General features: G+C 46.0%; 3 protein-coding genes across 5 annotated transcripts in view; 2 read left to right on the top strand and 1 right to left on the bottom strand.

Annotated features, from left to right (window-relative positions):
- The window catches only part of Tnpo (transportin 1), a 55257-nt gene extending 51027 nt beyond the window's left edge, over positions 1 to 4230 (top strand). For both annotated transcript variants that reach the window (XM_037432034.2, XM_075875086.1), the window contains 3 exons: positions 2671 to 2845; positions 3409 to 3521; positions 3780 to 4230. In XM_037432034.2, coding sequence (XP_037287931.1) covers positions 2671 to 2845; positions 3409 to 3516 — 283 coding nt within the window. In that variant the 3' untranslated portion in view covers positions 3517 to 3521; positions 3780 to 4230. The remainder of the gene's footprint in view (positions 1 to 2670; positions 2846 to 3408; positions 3522 to 3779) is intronic.
- Positions 4231 to 12945: 8715 nt separating this feature from the next.
- Positions 12946 to 15552, bottom strand: LOC119180569 (peroxiredoxin 2). Of its 2 annotated transcripts, none has more exons than XM_037431667.2 (4): positions 15412 to 15552; positions 14400 to 14537; positions 13618 to 13988; positions 12946 to 13151 (listed from the first exon to the last, which is right to left on the bottom strand). In XM_037431667.2, exons 2-4 carry the CDS (start codon positions 14531 to 14533, stop codon positions 13063 to 13065), a joined length of 594 nt encoding a protein of 197 aa, XP_037287564.2. In that variant the 5' UTR covers positions 14534 to 14537; positions 15412 to 15552; the 3' UTR covers positions 12946 to 13062. The 2 variants fall into 2 exon arrangements, with proteins under 2 accessions (XP_037287564.2, XP_075731204.1); XM_075875089.1 differs by lacking the exon at positions 15412 to 15552 and adding an exon at positions 14859 to 14980.
- A 257-nt stretch (positions 15553 to 15809) lies between these two features.
- LOC119180581 (DNA primase large subunit) overlaps positions 15810 to 22919 on the top strand; it is a 56785-nt gene continuing 49675 nt past the window's right edge. The window contains exons 1-2 of the mRNA XM_075875087.1: positions 15810 to 15930; positions 16659 to 16731. The gene's annotated coding sequence lies outside the window, so the exon portion shown is untranslated. The remainder of the gene's footprint in view (positions 15931 to 16658; positions 16732 to 22919) is intronic.

Here is a 22919-nt window from a genome sequence, read left to right as displayed (position 1 = left end):
TATCATGGGACATATGTTCTGTTCATCAGCATAAAAAGCTAAAGATAAGTGATAGAAAGTTGCAATAGGTTCTGACAGTGCTGCCTGCAACGCTTCCACCATGAATGGGAAACACCGCATATATTCTTGTCCTTGTGAATTTCTCATGTGCTGCGCATTCCCTTCCCCTTTCTGTTAAGACCATTTATTGTGTGCCTTAACTTCCAAACAATCTTTTCTTTTATTTTTTATTATTAAGAACCCCCCACATTCACATCTCGAACTTCACGCTGTATGCTATTTACTTTTATTTCTCTCTTTATTTTGCCGATATTAGTCGCTCTCCGGTTATCGCAACATTTATGGATCTGAATCTAAACAATCTACTGACCAAGTATGTTTGATTGGTGGAGATCAAAATCGTCTGTGAGAATTGGTGACAGAAATATTCTTGCTTCACTTCAGCTTAAAGGCCAGCTGCAAAGAACTCTATGCTGGCTGTTTTTCACTTGAAGTGAGCTTTATGTGCCACTGAAACAACCTTGACGAGGCTGCGGGGTTGGTACTCTTATAGTTGGCAATAAGTAATGTTGCTGTAATGTAACTAAAAAAAAATTAACGTTTACCATAGCGGGGCCATAAACATGTTTATGTGCACTGATGTTTTCTCGAGAATTTTCATGCAAGCCAGTTGAGACACGCTTGGCATGTTTTTCACAGCAAAATGAATCATCATCGAGGCACCGTTTTGCAAGTCATAATTTACACTAGTCAACTTTTTAAGTACATTTTTTAAATGTAATTACTAGATGGCTTCAATGAGAACAACATTACAGCTACATCGATGTTTGGGCATATGTTAGTGACATATGTGGAACCATTGTTTGTTAGCGCTTGAAGGGAGATGAGTTGGCAATGTGCCAACTCATCTCCCTGATTATAAAATAAATAAAAGCGAATGCATCTGATGTGATTAAAACTGGCTGCTGCTACAAAGGGCAGGGTAGGAAGGTGTTGAGAACCTTTAAGTGAGGGTTCACATTTGGGCTGTTTGGCTCATGATTTCCAGCTGAAAACAGTGTTAAAAGACTGCAGGAAAGGAGGATAGAATCTACGGCGCTGAAGCCACAGCGCTGAGATTTTGTGTCCTTTCTTCGTCTCGTCTTCTAGTGTTGTTTGCCACTGGAAATCGGAGGGCCTCCTGAGCTCGCGTGGTATCGTAACCGACAGGTGAAAAACTCCCTCCAATTCCAGTTGTGCCGAAAATGTCAGCACTCTTACTCGGCCTTCTTATCGTGCATGGCTGTGCAGACACCATGTGCACCCCCAGAAAAATGCATTGTGCAAGTTATCTATGATCTTCGAACTTCCAAAAGAAAAAAAGAAAAAACAGGGTAATGTTGGAGTTGTCCTTTTAGGCTAGTTGAATGAAGAAAGTAACTGCATTTTACTGGCTCTAATACATAGCAGATAGCGCTTTTTTTTTTCTTTAAAAAGAGTACCCATCAACTTAAGTTATCTTGATTTGTATGCTCACTTTTATTTGTGAAGCATCAGAATTCATTCAAAAAAGCGCATCAAATGGCACAAAGAAATCTTGGTTACAAGCTTCAATGTTGTGGGCAACAGTGCAGAACATTTTGAATGAGGCGGTCACTTGCGGAGAGCTGTGAATGTGTTTAAGTGAAGAAGTGTTGATTACTTTTGCCAAAGACAGGCAAAACAGAAAGCAGTTGAACTGACATGGCCCTGCAACCCTTTGCCACAAATGTTTTCTGTTCATTTCAGGTTAAGAAAATGGGTTTTGTTTTTACTCGCCTCGATGGGAGCTTGTGTGGCACTGATCACGCAAACCTCTTAAGTTGGCCGTACGACGCCTCGCACAATTTAATGATGTTTTGCTTGGGCACTAAGAGCATGACCTGTTGAGCATTCTTAGAGGTGTCTTTGATATGCAATGCAGTTAAGTAGGCCTACCGTTATTGTCTTAATATATTTGGCTACTAGCTTAAAGGGGTCCCTGCAACGCTTCAACACGGCCAAAAAATATCACTGATCCACAGTCGGCATGTGAGCCCAATATTGTCACACTAAAAAGCAGCATAGAATTTGCAATTTTGTATCAAGAACAGAATTCTAATTTGCCGTATTCACAATGTCTCCTTGACTATGCAGTAAGCAGGTGGGGTGCTGGTAAACTATCTCTGGAGCCATGCGACAACGTTATTGTAATCTCAATTTGGAGAGTGGTCAGTGTGATCGAAGGAAAAAAAAAAATGGCAGAGGCGTGGCAATCTAACATCAGGGTTGCTCATCGCACCCCTGAACCCCCCCCCCCCCCCCTGTATTGTTTGACGCTGCTGGCAACAAAACGAGAATGAGATGGCTTCTGTAGTGCAGAAACTTCACCTGCGCTGGCTGAACAAATGTGTTAGCTGTTGTGGAAGATTCATTAGCCAGGAGTCCAATGCTATGGTCATTATTCAATATGTAAAAGGTATGGCAGATAATCCTTAAATTAGCAGCTTTCTCTGGAGCCTTATTTTTTATCACAACTCAATGCTTACATCAGTTTTGCATGAAAATTAACTTTTCTTGATAGAGATCTTACAGTAGACCATCACGTGGGTTGCTTGGCCTGTCCTAACTGTTCTCTTCCTTTGTGCGGTGCCGGGTTGACTTGGTGTGTAGGTGTTCGTCGTTGCGGAACATTAGGGACAATGAAGAGAAGGACTCTGCCTTCCGCGGCATCTGCAGCATGATCAGTGTGAACCCCGGCGGAGTTGTGCACGACTTCATTTTCTTCTGCGACGCTGTCGCATCTTGGGTCAACCCGAAGGCAGACCTGAAGCAGACGTTCCACGAGGTGAGATGTTACAGGGTGGTTGGGAGGCGGAGCGGGATCTAGTAATACTCCTGAAGCCTTCCAATAACATTGCGCACTCAACGCGCTATGTTACGAAAGGCATGGTGGAGTTATTCTGGAACTAACGCGGCTGCAACAATAACGCCGGACTTCGGATGGCACATGTATTAAAGCCGACGCACTTTGTCGCTGATCAGATTTCCCGCGACCAACTGTGATAGCCACTATCAATGTACAGCGTGTACCGCTTGCACTTTTAATTTCATTGGCGCAAGTTCACCCAATGAAGAGTTTAACAGCACGACTGTCAGAACCACGTGACAGTGGTTTCGTCAGAAGTGAACTTTTATTTTCCAATGTTCTTAGTATTCTGTTCAGTGAAAAAAACACTTCGAACAAAAAGCGGCCTGGCGCAACTCTGTTACGAAGGTGAATGGCAGACTGTTAAGGGCGGAGCTCAAGTTTTTGGGTTGCAATCAACTGCAGCAGTACACGAGTAATGAACATGGTTTTGACGAGGCAGCAGTTTTTTTTACTACATCTGAGCCTGTTTTACTGCACAGATACTCCATGGCTTCAAGAACCAGGTTGGGGAAGAGAATTGGCAGCGCTTTTCCGAACAGTTTCCACCTGCCCTGAAGGAGAGGCTTGCGACCAATTACGGCGTTTGAGAAAGGTATGGCACCTATCCACCGTATGGCATTGCGACGGGTCTTAAGTACAGAGAATTGCTAATTACAGGCCACAACTCCAACTGAGCATCTCAAAATTGGATGGGTGGGGGGGGGGGGGGCAATCGACGGAAAATAAATATCAAGCAACATGTTTGATGTTAAAACAGGCATCCATCCATTCATGTAGAGTAATAGCAGTTTCCTTTGCCATAGGTGGCACAGTCATTGTTTTGGTTGAGCATTCATCTGTTATTTCGCAGGGCGCCCTCTGAGGGAAGTGTTGGATGGCGTCGTGTGAAGAAGACACGGGAGTGGAGAAGAAAGCACACACGCGTTTTTTCTCTACTCAACCAGAGGGTAGCAACCGAAGAAGAAACCAACGTGCCCCCCTCCAAGCCGCTGCCACCGTTGTCGTGCTGGGCCCTAACCGCCTCCGCGTCGTACCGCCAGCCATCGCGTAAAGAACCGGGGAGGGGGGAGTGTCCGCGCTGTTAGTTGGGGGTTCCCTGAAGCTGAAGAGGGACAGTAAAAACAACCGTATGTTCGCGTTTAGATCTCGCGGGATGGACATCTAGAAAAATCGCGTTCGCGTACTCGTGTGATGGACATAGTAATCTCGCGTGCCTCCGAAGGGAAACGAAATATGACTGGTCTCCTCCGCCGAGACGATTTCTCTTTCGTGGTAATCTGTTCGCGTCCGGTTCGGGATAGCTTCGCGTCGCCGTATCTCCGCTAGGTCATATGGACGGGTTAACAGAAAGGTGAAAATGCGCCTTGTGTGTGCGGCGAACCTGCGGGATGGAAAAGGAAATCGGGATGTTGTGTGGACGGCAACGGCACAATCGTCATCCTAGGGAGATATCAAAGGTGCTTTACTCTGGCTGCTTGGAATGAGCAAAAAGGACGGAAGTGGTGCCACCCTGTAGGGATTGGAGGAACTGAACCCTTCCATCGGATAAAAACTGTCCGTTGCCACTAGCCGCGTGCTGTGCCCTCCAATGGACTTGTGCCGAACTTGCGTGCCGAAGCGTCAACAGTGATTCTGCAGAAGAAAGAGCATGCCAAATCTTTCTAGAGCCAATGAAATAAGTGAAACTTTTTTTTTTTTTTTTTTTGCCGATCGCGAGTGTCCTATACACATTCTGTCTAGGTCGTTTTTTCATTGTAAGTTGTCGCTGCGTTTGCAGTGACTGCCGCTGTCACGTGTTGTTGCGCTATTATTTCATTATTTTTTCTTTCCGGGACAAGTCAGTAAGTTACCTCGCGGATGCAATCGATAGTCTACGCGTTGTTGGATCCCCGCTTTAAATGCGCGATAAGGGTCATATGTGCTTTTTCTCCCCTCTAGTGAGACTTTTTTTTTCCTCATGTCGGCTACATCTTGGCTCGTTTATTTTATTGTTACGCCACGTAAAAAAACTGTTAATTCAATCCTCTCTCGCGACATTGGGGTTTCTGCCAACTTGTGTGCTAACTTTTTTCACTGTGTAACTGTAACACAGCTGTTTTTCAATTGAGCGACAGTCTGTTTTACTGTGTGTTGCTAGGATATTCTTTTCATTTTTGCCAAAGGCAGCTTTTCCTCTGTTTTTTTTTTCTTTGTTGTACTTAAGGAGACTATTTTTACTGTTTTTTGTACAGAGTTAAAAAAAAGTGACTGTCAGCTTGTTTTTTAGTGTCGAAAAAAAAAGTTAACAAAGTTCCTCTGATTATTCTTTTTCTTAATGTACTCGTGAGCAGGAACGCGACAAGTTCTCAATGCGTGTGTCGGGGGTCCTCAGGTTACAGTTTTTTGAGCTGGTTAGTCAGTATAGCAACCTTAGGAGAGTGAAACAAATTGGTCATTTTGTTTTAACTTTATTGTTAGGTTAATATTTTTTTTACTTATACAATTTTTCTCAAAGGATCTGTGATGCTACAATTACTAGAGTGCAAGATGAGTCGTTGTTGTACAGGAAGTATTTCTTCACGTATCGCTTTTTCCATCATTTATTTTTTATGGACGACACACATAACATGGGTGGGAGCCGCGTGAATGTGTAGTAGCGAGTGCGCGTGTGACTGCGTGTCTTTTTTTCTTCTCCTTCGCGTTTTTAACTTTTTTTTTTCATCGCCGTCGTCGACACGTCACACACACACAACTTCTTGTCATTCCTCGTGATGAAAAGCTCGTTTAAAAAATGTTTCCTGGGAAGGGGGGTGGGGGTCGCGTTTAGAAAGCGAAAACTTTGTACGGAATGGGACAGAATAAAATATCGCGTTAATCAAAAAAAAAAAACTGGATCGGTTTCTCGCTCGCGGCTTAGCGAAGGCACGAATCGCGTTGGCCAGCGTCTTTGGTTCCCCGTTTGTTTTTCTCGTATTTTTCCGTCGTGTGATGCCCTTCCTGAAAAAGTCCCAAGATTCCCCTTGCTTCGAATCCCAATATTCCTTTCAGTTCATTTGTACCCTGTGGCCAGAAGTGAAGCGGTGCGACTTCGTGGGTGCCTCGATTGGTTTTTTTTGTTGTTGTTGTTGTTGTTTTCCTTGTTCCTAAATTTTGGCAGAATAGCTAGCCGATGCTGTCGGTAGCAAGCACCCGGAAACTTTGTGTACTGCTGGGCTGGTCCCCGCTTCCTGTTTTTTCTTTAAACTGCATTGAATTGTTTACCTTGTTTTGTTTCCATCTCCTTCACCTGAGCGGCTTGCCTCGTAAATAGGCCCTTGATGTGGCTGCCTTTTTATTTTATTTTTCATCAAGCTATCTGCCGGCATTCCTCCGCACCTCTTGCTTATTTCTTTTGCTGGCTTAACGTCAGCAGTCATGGTCGTGTGAAGTTAAAAACTGTTGAAAAAAAAAAAAGTGTTTTTCCTAGGTGTCACACCTTCCCCTCTCGTCCTCGCGGAAGTTTTTCAAGCCTCCACAGAGGGCGTCTTGTTTCCGTTAGATGTGTTTGCACACGCGTACCTGCCATTTTGAATGAGGCACCCGTCTCAAAAAGATGCTTGTCATAGTGATGACTTTTGATGGGAGCAGTTTTTTTTCTGGTTGTTGGTGTGTAGTGATGCTTATCTGTTTTCGTTATCTTTTCCCTCTCACCATTTTTATTGATGCGTAGAGAGATGTGATTTATTATTGCATGTGGCAGGACACTTGCCAGTTGTTTGTAATTCTCGCTCTGTGCCATGACAAGGGTTTCTTTTTCCCCCTTTCTCTTTCTCAACAGAGTTGAACCTATTGCAGATTTATTTTTGCATGTTTCTTGTGCGTGGAGGAAAGTTGGAGGAGATGGTTTATTATTAATGGTCATTCTGTGTGCGAAAAGGCTTTAAATATTCCTGACCACTGTTATTCAGCTACTGAAAGTGATAGCAAAATGGGATAAATATGGAACTGCCTTCTGTTATTCAGTGTTGTTAAAAACAAAAGAGATAACGACAATGACTTTGTGCTTTTTCTCTGTGTAATGTGCATGAATTTGTGTGTACCTTGGTTTTTATTCACTTCAGAACATTCACCTGAAAAAAAAATGCATGCAGTTGTTTCAAACAGGTTCTTGAGTCTGTCTGCATTATTGTAGTGTAGCCTTGGAGTGTAAATGGACTTTTGATGCTTGTTCTTAATGACCATAGTTATTTAGTCAATACAGTACAGGTAGGCGGACAACCAGATTTCAGGCAACATACCTTACAAATTTTTAAAAGCGCAGTAGAGATTACCAGGCCCCGGCGTGGTGGTCTAGTAGCTAAGGTACTCGGCTGCTAAACCGCAGGTTGCGGGATCAAATCCCGGCTGCGACGGCTGCATTTCCGATGGAGGCAGAAATGTTGTAGGCTCGTGTGCTCAGATTTGGGTGCATATAGTCGAAATTTCCGGAGCCCTCCACTATGGCGTCTCTCGTAATCATGTGGTGGTTTTGGGACGTTAAACCCCACATATCAGGTAGAGATTACCAGAACTGCATAGCTAAGCATAAGTAATTGCACCGCAGTTTAATGTATTCTTGATATTGTCTTAATGAGACATGTAATCTGGAAATGCTATAATTCTGAGCAAACCCTTAAAACTTATCTGGCTGAGCTAAGCAATGAAGCCCTGAACACTGGCGATTTCTCTATGCAGCTGCGAACGTTTTAACAAGAAACTGTTGAAGCATTCATATCACGGATATTTTGGTGTCTGCAGGAGTGTTGGCATTGTTAGTTGTGACTGAAAACTTGGCGTTGTCCTGTAGTAAAATATTGCGATGCATGCCAGAAAAAAAAAATCAAACCCATGCACCCTCTGTTGCAAGCAGGCGTTCTACCTCAGTCACACGTATTTTTTGAACTACTTTGGTACGAAAGTCCTATGCCAGAAGTGTAAAATTTCACCCAGCATTATACCGTGTGATTTGCATAACGAGTGACTGGTTTAAGGGCCCCCCTGTTGAAAAGTGCTTTCGCACAGTTATAATTATTAGCAACAGCATCAAAAAATTCTGCAGCTGACAAGCCTGTGAGTCCCTATGGCACATAATGCCATTGGGACTTTTGCCGAGTACTTCATGAATTTGCCGAATAATTGCGGCATAGTGGGCACTTTGCAACTGTTCTTGCTAAAGGCATTCTAGTTTGGTTTAACACGGCTGCAGGTTGCTTTTCTTACAGGACAGTGAGGCATGCAGTGACAAGTCTGGCTTCGGAGAGTGAGAATGCAGTGTAAATAGGACCTGATTATGCGCTGTTGCGTTAGACAAGCCTCCATTGAAAATGCAGCCGCCGAAGCTGAAAGTTCATCCCGCAACTTGAACTAAACTAAAAAACTGCTGCTTAAAGGCAAACTCCTGCGATTTTTAGAGGTCATTAGATCTCAATGTAATTCACTGGGTGCGTTTCATTTTCACATTTGCGCCATTGATGCGTAATTGCAGGCTTGAGAGTTTTGCTGATTCTTTTCAAATGAATTTTATAGCTTCCATCCAAACGCTTACCTCGCTTTGCAGAATTAATGGCAACATTGTGTGCGAGACAGATTTTTGCAAGGAAGAAGTGACGGAACTGATGTGCCACTGCTGGGTCAGCCAAGGAGGCTATACTAAAACTTTTAGTATAACCTCCTTGGGGTCAGCTTGTCTGCTATGGATTGATTGTGTAGGTTCGGTCGGCGCTTCGTTGGTTGAGCGTTCGATTCCCATTTTCTGTGTTGTTGGCTTGTGATGGATGGCAAGTGGTGTTGTGTTGTGGGCCGCACGCAATTCACCATAACAGCATAAGCGATTCAGACAATCGCTGCAGGCACAAACTTGAACCAGAGTTATTCCTTAAAGTGAATTGCAAAACTCATAATAGAATAGACTCTGTATCAAAATCTGCACACGTCATTACGGGAGTGTTTATAGAATAGACTCTTTTATGTATCAAAATCTGCACACGTCATTACGGGAGTGTTTATATTGTCGTGCCATCTGTTGATCAGGACACTCACTATTAAATGCATTATTTGCGTTTTGTGTTGCCGTATCAAGTGGCGTGGCAGACCGCCAACTCTCGAAAGTTCGGGCTAACTGCGTGTTTAGGTTTCAAAACGCAGTTTCTCAGCTTGGACAGCCTGGACAAGTAGTGCCATCTGGCAGCGTTATGGAAAACCAGGCAGACAAATACGAAAGTCTGTTCTGCTTCATAGAAGGGAAACAGCAATGCTTGTTCTCCAAACGTATCCTATCGTCTCCGAATAATTTGAACTACTTTTCTCACAGTTGTCGGGCGCGTGACTAGTGCGTCTCAAACATAAAAAAGCACCATTGCCCTGACATGGTCACAATATCCCCAGAGTTGGCCTTTAAAGATAGTTTTAGAAGCACCAGTCAAAGCCCATTCGAGATGGCTTATTACGCTATTCCTGTCCAAAAAAACTAAGCTGCATCATGTTTTTGCGGAAAGCTTATTCCACTTGCTCTCAAAATGTAAATAGTTGCACACGTCTTGTCATTGGGACATTGTCCGATGCAATTACTGCTAGGACACCACCTGATGAAGTGTGTTGTACGAAAGTTGCAGAACCGCCACAGTGGCATAGTGGCTAAGACGCTGCTGCTGAAGCGCTGGTCGTGGGATCGAATCTCTGCGGCATTTTCAATAGAGGCGAAAATGCTTGAGGCCCGTGTGCTGAAGATTTAGGTGCACGTTAAAGAACTCCGGGTGGTTCCGTAGCCCTCCACTACAGCATCTTATAATCATGTGGAGGTTTTGGGACATTACACTCCAAAGATTATTTACGAAAATTGCAGAATGGTTGTTGGTTTGTACTGCTGGCATCAGGTAGACTTGTGGTTCTTGCACTTGATGATATTGCGAAAAGGCGCACTGGAATTCACCCCCAGCCAACTGAAAGTAGAGCGTTAGCTAGAATGTTAGGAAGCCCCTAATGTTCAAATTTGAGTTCAATAAGATACGATATTAGAGCATAAGCTTAGTAAAGACGAGGATCAAAACTGTCAGACAGCTCGGTGCTCATTTCACTGAGAGAGTATACTGTTGTGTGCATCTGCCGGAAGTCAACGTGGCACATGCCCACCACAGATATATTCTTCCCGGCTAGCACTATCTTATATGGAGCAATGAAATTTCCTAAAGCCTTCTCTGGCATAATGTATGCTGAAGTAGTGAAGTGAATCTGCCCATTTGTTGAACCTATGGATTCCTGTTGGAAGGACCTCTCTCAGTAGGCGCTGGTCCCGGGTTCGATTCCCCGAGGCTGGCTAGAGGCTAATACTCGTTTGTGTATATGCAAGTTTCGAAGAGGTAAGGATGTTGCTTTGGTGGCGCCACCGTACGGCAAAACTGAGTTGTCACTGCATCAAAAAAAAAAAAAAAAAACTTGCTTTAGTTCTTTGGTGTCTGAACCGTGTGGCAAGACCGTGTCGTCGCAACGCAAAAAGTATGTAGTTTGGAAATTGGGTCAACGCCCTTCTTTGCGGCAGTTTCGAAACAGAAAGGGCAGTTATTCTAACTGCATTGGTCTGGAAAACTTGGAGCAAGTGTTACTGTGATAACGGCGCTTAGCTGGCCTCGCAGGCACATTTCAGATGAACTAGGTCGTTCTATTCTGGACACTCAAATTTCGGAATGGCGGCATTTTAAGTCAATCGGTGTGTTCCCTGGCACAACCATTCACTGGCCACCCCGTATATGTAGGCAGTGAATGTTAACGTTCTAAGTATATTCGGTCATTCCAGCGACGCAGGCGGCGCCATGTAGCCGTGCTCCGAAGCTGTCGCACGGTGATAAAACTGCGACGCAGTTCTGAACGCGTCTTCACGCTCTGAGACGCTGACGTAAACGCTCGCAACATCGTCTCGTCCGCCGTTTGTACTAGAGTTACTATATATGCTATATATATATACTGCTATATATATGCTAAAGGTAGCATATACAGCAACTCTACCGTTTGTAGCTTCCGCTGCGCCGCCTATAGTCGTCGGAATGATGAAATAGTGCCGGACGGGAGATTTCTCCTGTGCGTTGTTGAAAAAAATGAAAATTCGCGGTATCGCGTTCATAAAAACGGACTGCGGGTGTCTGCGTCCAATCGCAGTCTTGTCTCTCACCGCCCATTAGCAGCGCTTGGTGGCATGTTCCGGTATATCACTGCGTCCAAGTTTCTCCTGCGCAACGCCGCTAAGAACGCCAGCGTCGCCGCCAGTGTAAGCGCTAGCGCCTACTGCTTCGCATCGACACATGGTGGTTCTCTTTAGCGCGAGATAGTGTAATTTTCTAACTTCTTTATAAAGAGGAAAATGGTGTTTGTATTGGTAAATCACTATAGTGTATTCAGGGGTGGGGGGCGTACTCTTTTTCTGAAAAAAAAAATATATTGCTCGCTACACTACTTTATCAAATTACTTTTTCACAATGTCGAGATCGCCACGCCTGCTGCTAGAAGAGGATCGGTGGGTGTGAAGAGGCTTCAAGAGCAATTCCTGGTTGTAAGGTACGCCGCCTCAAGATTCACGCACGGAACGCTGCGACGTCTGCTACAGTCCCGTGAAGTTCCTTATCGCAATAAACCATGTACAATATCATCTTGTTCTATGGGCTCATTGAAGATGTTTTAAGAGGTTTCGTCGAGTGAATAGGGAGTTTTCGAATAGGATCTGCGGCGCTTTGGATACTCGCCAAATTCCTACCTTCCTCTGTAATGCTTTTGACCTTGAGGGTAAAATAAATTTAAAAAATAAATTCTTGGTCAGATCCACTGGGTGCCATCGCGTTTGACAGTAACCTTTGGGGCAGGCTTTGCGGCTCCAGCTTAATTTCGTGAAACAGCGTACGAAAACCCAAACGCGGTTTGGGCTCTGCGCATGCGCAGTGGCCTTGACGCTATTCCTTTGGGGCCCCTATTCGAAAACTCCCCGATGTCGCTATATGAAAAATACCATGTTAAATCCGTGATGTCACGCGCAGCTCTTTCGGCGCGTAATTTAAAAATGTAACATTAACCTTGCTTTTCCTCTATTAAGTGTATGATAGTGAAATTAACATTTTTTCAGAGCACAATCTATGTCTAAGCCGATAGCGTGTTTCACTTAAACGCCCACAACGGCAGAGCACCCTATCTCGTCATTTGACAGAGTTTGTGGACAAGGCGAAGCTAAGATCATCAAATTCTGGTAGCCGGGATGGGGGAGATTTTCGAATTTTGCGTGTAGATACATAAACGCATGTATACAAACGAAAGCTGGACCGTAAATTATGACTAAACAGCCCTTCCCCCGCCCCTCCGAAAACAAGAGCTGGCAACGGCCCTGATAGTAGTCGCTATACTTTGTATGGTCACTCCGCGGCAACAAAACTGCAGATGTCGACTTTCGGAACCACGTTAACACTTCGAAAAATAGAAGCGGTATTCAATTAAGACGGCTCAGTCTGAACAGGAACTGATAGCGCTGCCAATATTGCCGACATCGCCTGCTTTCTAATGATAATTTGTGGCAGCAAAACCGTAGGCCAAGTTGGGATGCAATATTAACATGCAAACAAGAGGCTCGCAAACCTTCCAGCTGCTTTGAAAGGGACTTGTTTTAATTGTCTACAGGTACAAGTTTATATGCAGCTGCATAAAAGTACTGGTGGACCAACAATTTAGCACTGGATTGGAGGAGCCAAATGTTTCATGGATTCAGATGAATGGCAGATCTCCAGTTTCTGCTAAAAGTACAGTGGCAGTGTATAAAATTTCAATGGAAGAAAAAAAAAACCCTAAAAACCAAAGGTCAATTACATTAGTGGCAGATGCCATAGCTTCAAAGGTTGGCCTTCAGCAGTAAAGAACTGGGTGTATAGAAGTACACATGAGGAATAGCTATTAAAAGACTAAGCAGATTATGAAAATAATGGTAATTAAATGTGCGGTCCAAGTCGCAAGTTCAGTAATAGGTGAAAAAAAGGAAGAGGCATACAAGAAAGTGAAAAAAAAAAATGTCTTTTAATACTTGATATGAAGGAGGATAGAACAGTACAGTGTCACAAGAACATGGGGTTGAACAAGAGTGGGCTTTGGCTTGAAGCTGTGGGAGAGGGGACTTAGTGATCAACCTTTGAGAAGTAGGCCTTGCTACCCTTGGGGTCAGGCTTCATGGTGTCTCCACCAGGCTTCCAGTTGGCTGGGCAAACTGGATTGAGACAGAAAATTGGGAAAATCATGACTGCAAAGGAAGTGTGGTTCTGCACCATAATGGGCAAGAATGAGATTTACCATGAACAGTAGTAATGTGGATAAGAACTAGGTGCTTAAGTGATCAAAAGGAATGAACAAGAACATTTTCAATCTGAATATTTATGCCAGTGAAAAGCAAAAAAAAAAAAAGGTGGTCAGCGAGGGAAATGTACTTACAAAGATCTTATGTGAACAGGTGAATGAAGAACCATTACACGGCAAAAATAGAAACTTTGGTGCAGAAAGAAAGGCAACATTACTGGAGTGGCTTCCAATGGACAAAGCACGAGAGAAAGATGGACAAAATGATTCCGTACAGCAGCGTGGTTCTCGATTATTTTAAATATGCCTAGCACAATAGGTGACAATATATCTGCAAGCACGAAGAGCAACACATCTACAGTAGGACCAGAGCGGCATACCTTCTCCGTACTTGTCGGTATACTGGAAAGCCTGGACAAGCCGGAGGGTCTCGTCGACAGAGCGGCCAACAGGGAGGTCGTTTATGGTCATCTGGCGAAGAAGGCCCTTGTTGTCGATGATGAAAAGGCCACGGAAAGGAATACCCTCATCCTCCTTCAGGACACCATACGCTCTTGCGATTTTGCTGTTCTTGTCGGCCAGAAGTGGGATGTTCATTTCGCCAAGGCCACCTTCCTTGCGGGGCGTGTTGATCCATGCCAGATGGCAGAAGTGACTGTCAGTGGAGCAGGCCACGACCTCGCAGCCGATCTTGCGGAACTCTTCAGCACGGTCGCTGAAGGCGATGATCTCCGTGGGGCAGACAAAGGTGCTGAAGAGGAAAGAAAGACTGGTGTGAAGTGTCGTGCAAGAATGACTAGCAATGCCGAGAGGTAAATACAGTAGCGATTGTAGAAACTACAGAAAAATCTGCAGATCCTAGCAAGGGAAGAGGATGTGCCTAGAATCTCGAAAGCACTTCTAGGAAGTGACTTGCGATAGGCATGAATGTAAAAATGCAAGTGGTCTCTAGGTATGTACCTCAAAAATTCAGGTGTGGGTGTGCAGATTCAGTGATATAGCGTATCTGGCCGATCATGCCAGGCTTTCATGTGTCGACGTTTGATGGCTGCCTTGAACTATGCTTTTGTTCCGGAGGCGCGCACATATAGGCCAATGAATGGACAGCGCTTAAGAAAAGTATCGGTAACACTCGACAGCAGTACGCAACAGGGTTACTTACAAGTCAAGCGGGTAGAAGAAGAGAACCAGGTACTTGTCCTTGTAGTCGGACAGCTTGATTTCCTTGAACTGACCATCGACTACGGCAGTACCGCAGAAGTCTGGGGCAGGCTTGGTCAGCTGAGGAAGGGACATGTCTCTGCAGAAAGAAAACAGAAAATGCGATGTAGCAGGTCGGCGTTCGGAGCGGAGCGCAGTACCGGAGTATGCAGGACGCAGGTGCGCAAGGTATGATTGACACCAAAAAGAAACACAGCACGGCACGCAGAACAGGAGGATACGAATAAATATACAAGAAAAAGTGAGAGGGGGCAGAGGATGCGGCATATACAAGGAGCGATACGATACCCGAAAGCGACACGACCGTTAAAACGATGCGACAGGAGTCTCGAGGTACGCAAAATTATCAATTAAATTAACGACAACGGCCGCCGGAGGCGTGTTACGAAAGAAAACGTACCGAAAGAGCGGACAAGTACGGCGCCGTACAACGCAAGGCGACAAGTCAGGCAAATTCTTACGACCTTGAACAATGCGATGAGGCGGTGCCAACCCGCGCATGCCGGCACATTTCATTGACCGCCGACACGAAGGAACGGAAGGACGCAAAGGGTTACAATTTCGGCACACGAAGAACAGGAAGCATATCCTCTTCATCAAATTGAGACGCAGCAGACAGGCAGGCACACGGCAATGTGCCAGCGAATGCAATGAGTAGGGGACATAAAGCGGTGCGGAAATTGTACCGCAATGTGCAAGAATTCGCTGCGGAATATTCTGACGGATATAAGACTATCGCGCGGCAGCGCTGGCGACAGGTAGCTGACGACTTTCTTCTGCCGCGAGAGACGAATCATAGAGTACAGAGGCACAATGGGCTTTCTCCCAGGCCTGCCGGCGACAAAGAACCACGCCGGCCGTATGAATGGAAATCGGGCATAGATCGTCGCGGGATGAACCCGCGCCCGCCTACACGGCAGGCAACGAAAATACGAGACAATTGGATTACTCACGTGACTTTGGTAGGTGGTATGTGCAGAGAAGAGAAATTCAGGGTAATCCACGGAGACACCGGCAAAAAGAACCGCTACCCGGCTCGAAAGGAGAGCGCTATCTGCGTCGAGCGGCGGCGCGTCTTTCCGTTTTTGTACTTTTTGCGCGTCGCAACGAGCGGGGAGGGAGGAAATGGCGCGTATCACGTGACAGGCGCGCAGAGCCCTTGCGCGCGTGCGTAGGGGCAGCTCTTTTTATTATATTCGTTTTTTTTTCCTTCGGCGCAGGGTTCACTTTCCAGAACGTTCTTTTCGCGAGCACGCGCGACAATCGGCACTACGTAAAGTGTTTATAAACAGTTGTGATAGCGAATGGAGGAAGTCTAGCAGGCGCATACGCATGAGGCGACACGATTCAGGGCGACGTTATTACTATAATTGTTATTCACGTGTTTATTTTGTCTGTTATTTTTTTTTCGTGCAGTTTCTAGGCATGATCGAATCCCGGCTTCATTTTCGACAGAGGCGAAAATGCTTTAGGTACGTGGGCTCAGGTTGATAGATCTATATGTGGGGTTTAACGTCCTAAAACCACTGATGATTATGAGAGACGCCGTAGTGGAGGGCTCCGGAAATTTCGACCACCTGGGGTTCTTTAACGTGCACCCAAATCTGAGTACACGGGCCTACAACATTTCCGCCTCCGTGGGCTCAGGTTAGGATGCACGTTAAAGAGCCCCGGGTGGTCGACATTTTCGGAGCCCTCTACTACGGCGTCTCTCATAATCATATGGTGGTGGTTTTAGGACTTTAAACGCCACATATCAATCAATCTGTCAGTTTCTAGTACTCGCTCGCTTACTAGGAGGCGTGGTGTGGAGGACTTCTACGCGCGCTTTTTTTCTTGAAGGTGCGTCCGGTTGCTTTGGTGTTGCGACCATGGTTAACAATATTCTTGCACCGTGACTGCGACAGAAACCCGTAGCCAGGGGAGGAAGAGGAAAGAACCCCCCCCTCCCCCCCAAAAAAATTGATGAAGTAAGGGTGTTGATACCGAACGATAAGCTTTTTGTAGCCGATGACCGACTGATATTATTTAGGTTGGTCAGTCGCCGATGTTCAAAGGCGTTCAAATACCTGCAGTGTTGTGAACGGGTCTGTTAGCTTACCTTATTCTAGGCGGTGTTCTTATATAGGTTTAACGGGAAAGAAGGCAGTAAAATAATTGTTCCGAGGCTTACAAAACAATTGTTTTCGCTCGATTTCAGGTGACCAGCTATGCATTAGTGCCCAAGCTCATCGGCGCTGAAGGACACTGCGGAACAACGGCTGGCTGACAAGGTGAAATGTTTTACGCTGTTGTCGCGCGTTCTAGGAGATGACCAAAAAGAAAGACTCGCTTTGGCGCTCCGTCTAACTTTCTAGAACATTGGCCGTGTCGGATGGCAACGTCCGTTCGAAGAAGCCAAGAGCGTCGGAATCTTTCGCGGTGTGACTGCCGGGGTGCGGCAGACGAGAGGGATTTCCCTCGTGACGTCACACCGTGACGTTACGTGATGATGTAATCACGGATCGCGGCGCCCACTTCCCCTCGCCAGGCGCCCGTCTGAATCATTTGCATTCTTGGCACCGGCGGCGGCTGAAGAGAGCACGCCTAAAACCGGCTAAAAGAAGCACCTGGTCTGTTCCGAGAAAATCATCCAGTCTGCGTTACGAGTAGGAGTCGTTTGTGCAGCTGCTACTTCGCGAGCCGTCGGAGCCCTGCGATGGGGCTTATCACCTTCTGATGGGGCTTATCACCTTCAATTCACGCAACTGTTTATGGTTTGTTCTTCTAAATTGCGTGCGCGCTGTCTTCCCGATCACAGCGTGGCATGACGGCTCACCGCCCCACCCGTCAAGCAGGGTGACACGGAATAACAGTTTGATATGCCAGAAACAGCATATTTTCTAACGCTTTTACCACCGCTGGCTGTTGTGGTAGCCGCCGTGTATGATCCATTTTAGACGTCACCTAACGAGACGTGTATAACTTCGTGTGAGGGCTTTTTTTTTGTTTTTTTTAAGGCGATAATCTTTTTTTTGGGTGGGGGGGAGGGGATACTCCGACGCTAAAATTTTGGTCTGCCTGTCCGTCGACTTGTCTGTTTGTCACCCGAAACGGTTTGTCTCTATCTTTTTTTATTGTTTGCATTTAATTCCAAAATCCAACCACATCCGCAGCGCACACAAATATTGCTCTGGTATCATCGTTCTTATTTGTGCGTAGTACCGATTAAAAAGCAAATGTTGCGCATATCTGAGGCAGAACATCAACCCGTCAATATACTGTGGCGTGTTAATACTATAAACGTCATACATAAGTAATTCTAGGGAACGTAGCGTTTATTACGCTAAGCCGAAAATTAAACGTTATGTTCGAAAAGGCGGGTGTTTCCCGCGCTTTGCTAACACGATACGATTAACCGAATTTGTCCCGCTGAATTCAAATAAATGTTCCATTCACTCTCTCCAGATGGAAGACTATCATCATTCGACAGTCAAACGTACAAGTACGGGGCCATTTTTTTTTCTCGTCACATCCCCTTGACTGAAAGCCATTCGGGTAGTATTTTGAATCAAGTCTCGACGCCATTTACATCATACGGTACTACAGTACGTCGAGAACCCTATGGCACTCAACCGCAGGTCGCGGGATCGAATCCCGGCTGCGGCGGCTGCATTTCCGATGGAGGCGGAAATGTTCTAAGCCCGTGTGCTCAGATTTGGGTGCACGTTAAAGAACCCCAGGTGGTCGAAATTTCCAAAGCCCTCCACTACGGCGTCTCTCATAATCATATGGTGGTTTGGGGACGTTGAACCCCACAAATCAATCAATCAATCCTGTGGCATTTAAGAAAACGGGACAAACACTACAAGAGCGTCGCGGGACCACGTTAAGGAGTTGCTTGAAGGAGCAATGAATTATACGATTCCCCTTTCAGTGCCAGTCACGGTGACAGATATCTGTCCTCGTCGCGATTACTCCCATGCACGAAGTGCTCAGTATAGAGGGCGCCATGACGCCGTCAAGTCTAGAGTAACTGTATATACTCTAGACTAGACTAGAGTAGCTGTATAAGTTACTCTAGTGAAGTCTAGAGTGACTTTGTGTACTCTATATCAAGTCTTGAGTAACTGTATATACCCTAGATTTGACTAGAGTAACTGTATAAGTTACTTTAGTCAAGTCTAGGTAGAGTTACTGTATATGCTACCTTTAGTTATATATGCTGCCTAAAGGTAGCATATACAGTAATTTTAGCCAAGTCCCTCGCTAGGTGTGGATGGGTCCATGAGCGTGTGTGCAGGGCTCCCATTCAGAGGGGGGAAAAAGGGGGGGGGGGTGAAGGTTCGTCACCACGCCCCCCTCCCTATCATGTCAATGTACACTTTAAAGAGTTTTCCGGAGGAACTGCGCAGTTACTCCGACGAAGGCTCTTTGCTCCTCCCAAAAGACGAAATGTGCGCGAAAAATTGCACACGAAACGGCGAGGAGGAGCAATTTCCTCCTTGTGGAGTAAAACGCCTTCTTTTTAATTTCGATTAACTGCGGGAATGTTCTCGCCGTGTGCAAACGACCCATCGGTACCTATACAAGCACGTTTCCTACCAGATGGCGCCGTATAGCATGGTGTGGTGCAGTGGTCAGCGTACGCTCATGCTGGGTGGTCGCGAGTTTGAATCCCGCGCGTTTACTGCAAATTTTCCGCAATTTATTTCTGAACGTGGTGCTTGCACATTGATTGTACATCTAATCAAATGCCTGCATGCTCTTCGAAAGGCTGGTTAAGTCAGTATAAACCTGCTTTTTTTTTCTTTTGCACAAAATGACTGTTGCTCCTTTGCGGAGTAACCGCGAGAGCGCGGTTACTCCGCAAAGGTGCAACCACGCTCTCGCGGTTACTCCTTTCGAAGGAGTTACCGCGAGAGCGCGGTTACTCCTTCTAACTGCGAAGTTACTCGGTTACTCCCTCGAGCGCGGTTACTCCCTCTAACTGCGAAGGAGTAACCGCGAGAGCGCGGTTACTCCTTCGCAGTTAGAGGCAATGGGTATGGCAAGTTAGTTCCTGTAAAGGAGCAACCCCGTACCCTTCTTCCTCTTTTACTTCTTAGAGTGTATGGAGCTAACTCAGTGCCCCTGCTCGCCCTCCCCCCTCCCCTGCCCCCCTCCCTCGTGCGTAGGCCTATAGGTGGCATGAGCTGCCACTCAATCAGAAATGCACAGCTAGCCTCATCCATCCTCGTTAGAGCATGACAGACTCGTATATGCTTACACGCACTACAGCGGCTACCCATGCGAACAGGGGTAGTCACTGTAGATGGAAACTAACCCAGTCGGCCCTGTCTCCTCATAGCTTAAACCAGCGAATTTTTGGAAACGCCCTGATGTTGCATCCCAGTCGCTTTTCGCCTTCATTCTCGGAAAACCCGAGGACAAAAGCAGGGGTTATTTCGAGAAGCACTTCACCGCTTCGTCTAATATTTTTTCGTGTATTTTTTTTCTAAACTTTCTTTTGTCGGACTTGACCGATATGGGTGACCGGCAGGGTCAATGCGGTGATACATTGCCTCCTCAATAGGAGAGCATTGTGCACTCTTGTGACTATGCCTCTTCGGACTTGACCGATACGGGTGGCGGGCAGGGTCATGGCGGTGATACATTACTTCCTCAATAGGAAAGCTCTGTGCACTCTGCAACTACCTCTTGCAACGCCCTCAAAACGACGTCGAGGCAGTTCTTCCATCGGACGACGTCATTAACGCCCACGACGGCCAACAGTGGAGAAATAAACCACCGGCTCGGAGGACACTCCGCATGTTATGCAACGCGCGATAGGCAAGCGCCGTGCGCTGTAAATTTCCTCATGTCAGTCCTATGAAAGTACGGCACGGTTAGACAGTCGCGAGGCAACAAAAGGTTGTACACGTATACCGCTTTTTCAGGATTATACCCAGTGCTCTTAATGGGACTGAGCTTCAGCTGACGTGGAATACCGATATTGGCGGGTGGTATATGTATTAACTGCGGTTCTGGGCAAGATCGCAATGCCGTGGAAAATTGTGGCGAGGGAATTGAGCTTGATCAGACCCCAGGGATATCTTCCCTCGAGTTTTTGTTTGCCGTAGATGTCGAGGGTCGCCATTGGCGTAGACGTGAAGGGTAGAGAAACTCCCTATCCACAGCTCCTCACGAACAATTTCAAGTTCGGGTTGTGTGTATATGTATATACGTGGGTATACACGTGCAAACACACACATTAACATTCATATATTGAGAAGGTGGTTGACACCCTCATCTTCTCCGAAAATGCGTGCGTGACTCCGATGGAAGCGATAGGCCGTTAAATCAGCAGTCGATTGGAAACTTACTGTTATACGCTACGATCAGTACTATATCACACCAGCGAAAAGGGTGCGAAGCAGTGGCGTAAATCTAGAAAAATCACAAGCTGGGGACACTCATCTTGTCATAACGTCCATCTTGTTTTTCATGACATAGCTTTTATATTTATGTATACCAAAATTCAAATCGTGCCTTGAAATTGAATTATAAAAAAAACGATTATGCGTTCTCAGCAGGCGTAAATGCATTGCTTTGTCGAGTTTTCTCTAAAGCTGGTCGTGTGGCAGTAACGATTTGAATATCCCCGCGCAGCTGACGGGCATCGAACGCAGACGCAAGACAAACAGGCAATAAATAAAAGTTGAATGCGCTGTACTTAACTGTGCGGCAATTCAAATGCACGATGATCGAAAGATAGAGATCAAGGCAGGACACTTGCAAACACACAAAAAAAGGAGAGGGGGAGAAGACATTACCTCTCTGAGCCCCCCCCCCCCCCCTACGCCCGCGTCATTTATGCCAGAGGTACGAAGTTACGAGTAAATGCACGCATACGACACACTAAACGAAAAAAAAGAAAAGTGTTCTACAGTCCTCGCACAAAGAGATTGACGTCGTTCTATATACCTTCAGGTTTAAGCACAGTGCGAGAAGGCAGTGCTGTGATTATCGTCGAGAGATTAGAATACCTGAATGGTTTTTCCATTCTGTAGGCGTGATTGATTTATTTGTGGGGTTTAACGTCCCAAAACCACCATATGATTATGAGAGACGCCGTAGTGGAGGACTCCGGAAATTTTGACCACCTGGGGTTCTTTAACGTGCACCCAAATCTGACATTCTGTAGGCGTGTGAAGCAAGAGCGAGAATAAGAGAGAAAAAAAAACGTTATTACAATAGCTATAGTACCTACGCACATTAGACACCAGTACATATCAGTATCAGCCTCACGTACGTGAGGCTGATACTGATATGCAGTGATACTGATTTTGCGATGACGTGTAGAAAACGTTTGCGACATGCAGAAGGTTTGGTAGCCGGGCTAGTCGGTATATATTCACGATGAAATATTGGGAGCGCAAACTAAACGGGACACAAGGGAGGAGACAAACTGCGCTCGTTTGTCTCCTCCCTTGGGTCCCGTTTAGTTTGCGCTCCCAATATTTCGTTTGCGACATGAGCAGCGATACGGGTACGATTGGCTGTGCGAGTTATTAATAAAAAGGAAAGCGTACAACTACAAGAGGGCGAATCGTTCCCGCGCTTATTCACCCCGCGCTTCCAGTAAGCTTTACGACAACAGCGACCATACCTATCAATCAGAGAATATGTGCCGTAGCACCGGTGACTTCGAAAATCTACACGTTACCGCAGAGAGAGAGAGAGATTGTCTTTATTTAAACATATCCTGAGGAGTCCGATAAAGGGCCATTCCGACCCTTAATTCAACCTGGAGGTTCCGCCCAGGATGGCGCTGGCAGCCGAAGGCTAGTAGCGATGTCCCGGGCCCTCTGGACCGCCTGTAGTTGCTGCTTGTATTCGTTGCTCTCGAGGGCTTCCTGCCAAGCCTCTTGGGTATTCAGTTGTGCTACGCTCTGGGTAGGGCACAGCCAAAGCATGTGCTCAAAATTGCAGTAGGGAGCATGTGGGTGGTGTGTCGGGGTCGACTCTGTGTTAGCTGGATGATGTTATGTACGTACGTGTTTGCAATCTTCTCAGAGTTAGAGCTTGTGCTGCACGTTACTGCAAGTGAACCCCGTCAGAAGTTGATCCGTGTAACCACCGCGGCGGCGCTAGTTGACTCTCAACGCTGACTGCGTAGAACCCGGAAAGCACGGCACGCCGTACGATGCAATGCACGTTTCGCAAGCAACCTTGGCTCTGCGTCCTTTGGTGCCGGCCACGTAAAAGAGAGAGCCGAGGCCTTTTCTTTTTTTCTTTCTTTCTCTTCTCAAAGTCTCTCGCTTTCTCTCCCCTATCTCTCTTCGTTTCGATTCCTACCGGAATGAGGTAATACTCGACACATCACGGAAGTGCGTGACGAAGCCAGTCAAGCAGGAACGCGTCGCTTGCGCGCGTACAACGCAAAGCACGCTTCTTTCTTTCTTTCTTTCTTTCTTTCTTTCTTTCTTTCTTTCTTTCT

Source organism: Rhipicephalus microplus, chromosome 10 (assembly GCF_043290135.1).
Source record: "Rhipicephalus microplus isolate Deutch F79 chromosome 10, USDA_Rmic, whole genome shotgun sequence".
NCBI lineage: Eukaryota > Metazoa > Arthropoda > Arachnida > Ixodida > Ixodidae > Rhipicephalus > Rhipicephalus microplus.
This window is presented reverse-complemented; position numbering and strand designations above follow the sequence as displayed.

Coding starts and splice junctions, on each gene's coding strand:
- LOC119180569 (XM_075875089.1), bottom strand. CDS start 14,974: ATGAAATGTGCCGGCATGCGCGGGTTGGCACCGCCTCATCGCATTGTT. Junction 14,538..14,858: donor CGTACTTGTCCGCTCTTTCG/GTACGTTTTCTT, acceptor TTCTTTCTGCAG/AGACATGTCCCTTCCTCAGC. Junction 13,152..13,617: donor TACCGACAAGTACGGAGAAG/GTATGCCGCTCT, acceptor GTCTCAATCCAG/TTTGCCCAGCCAACTGGAAG.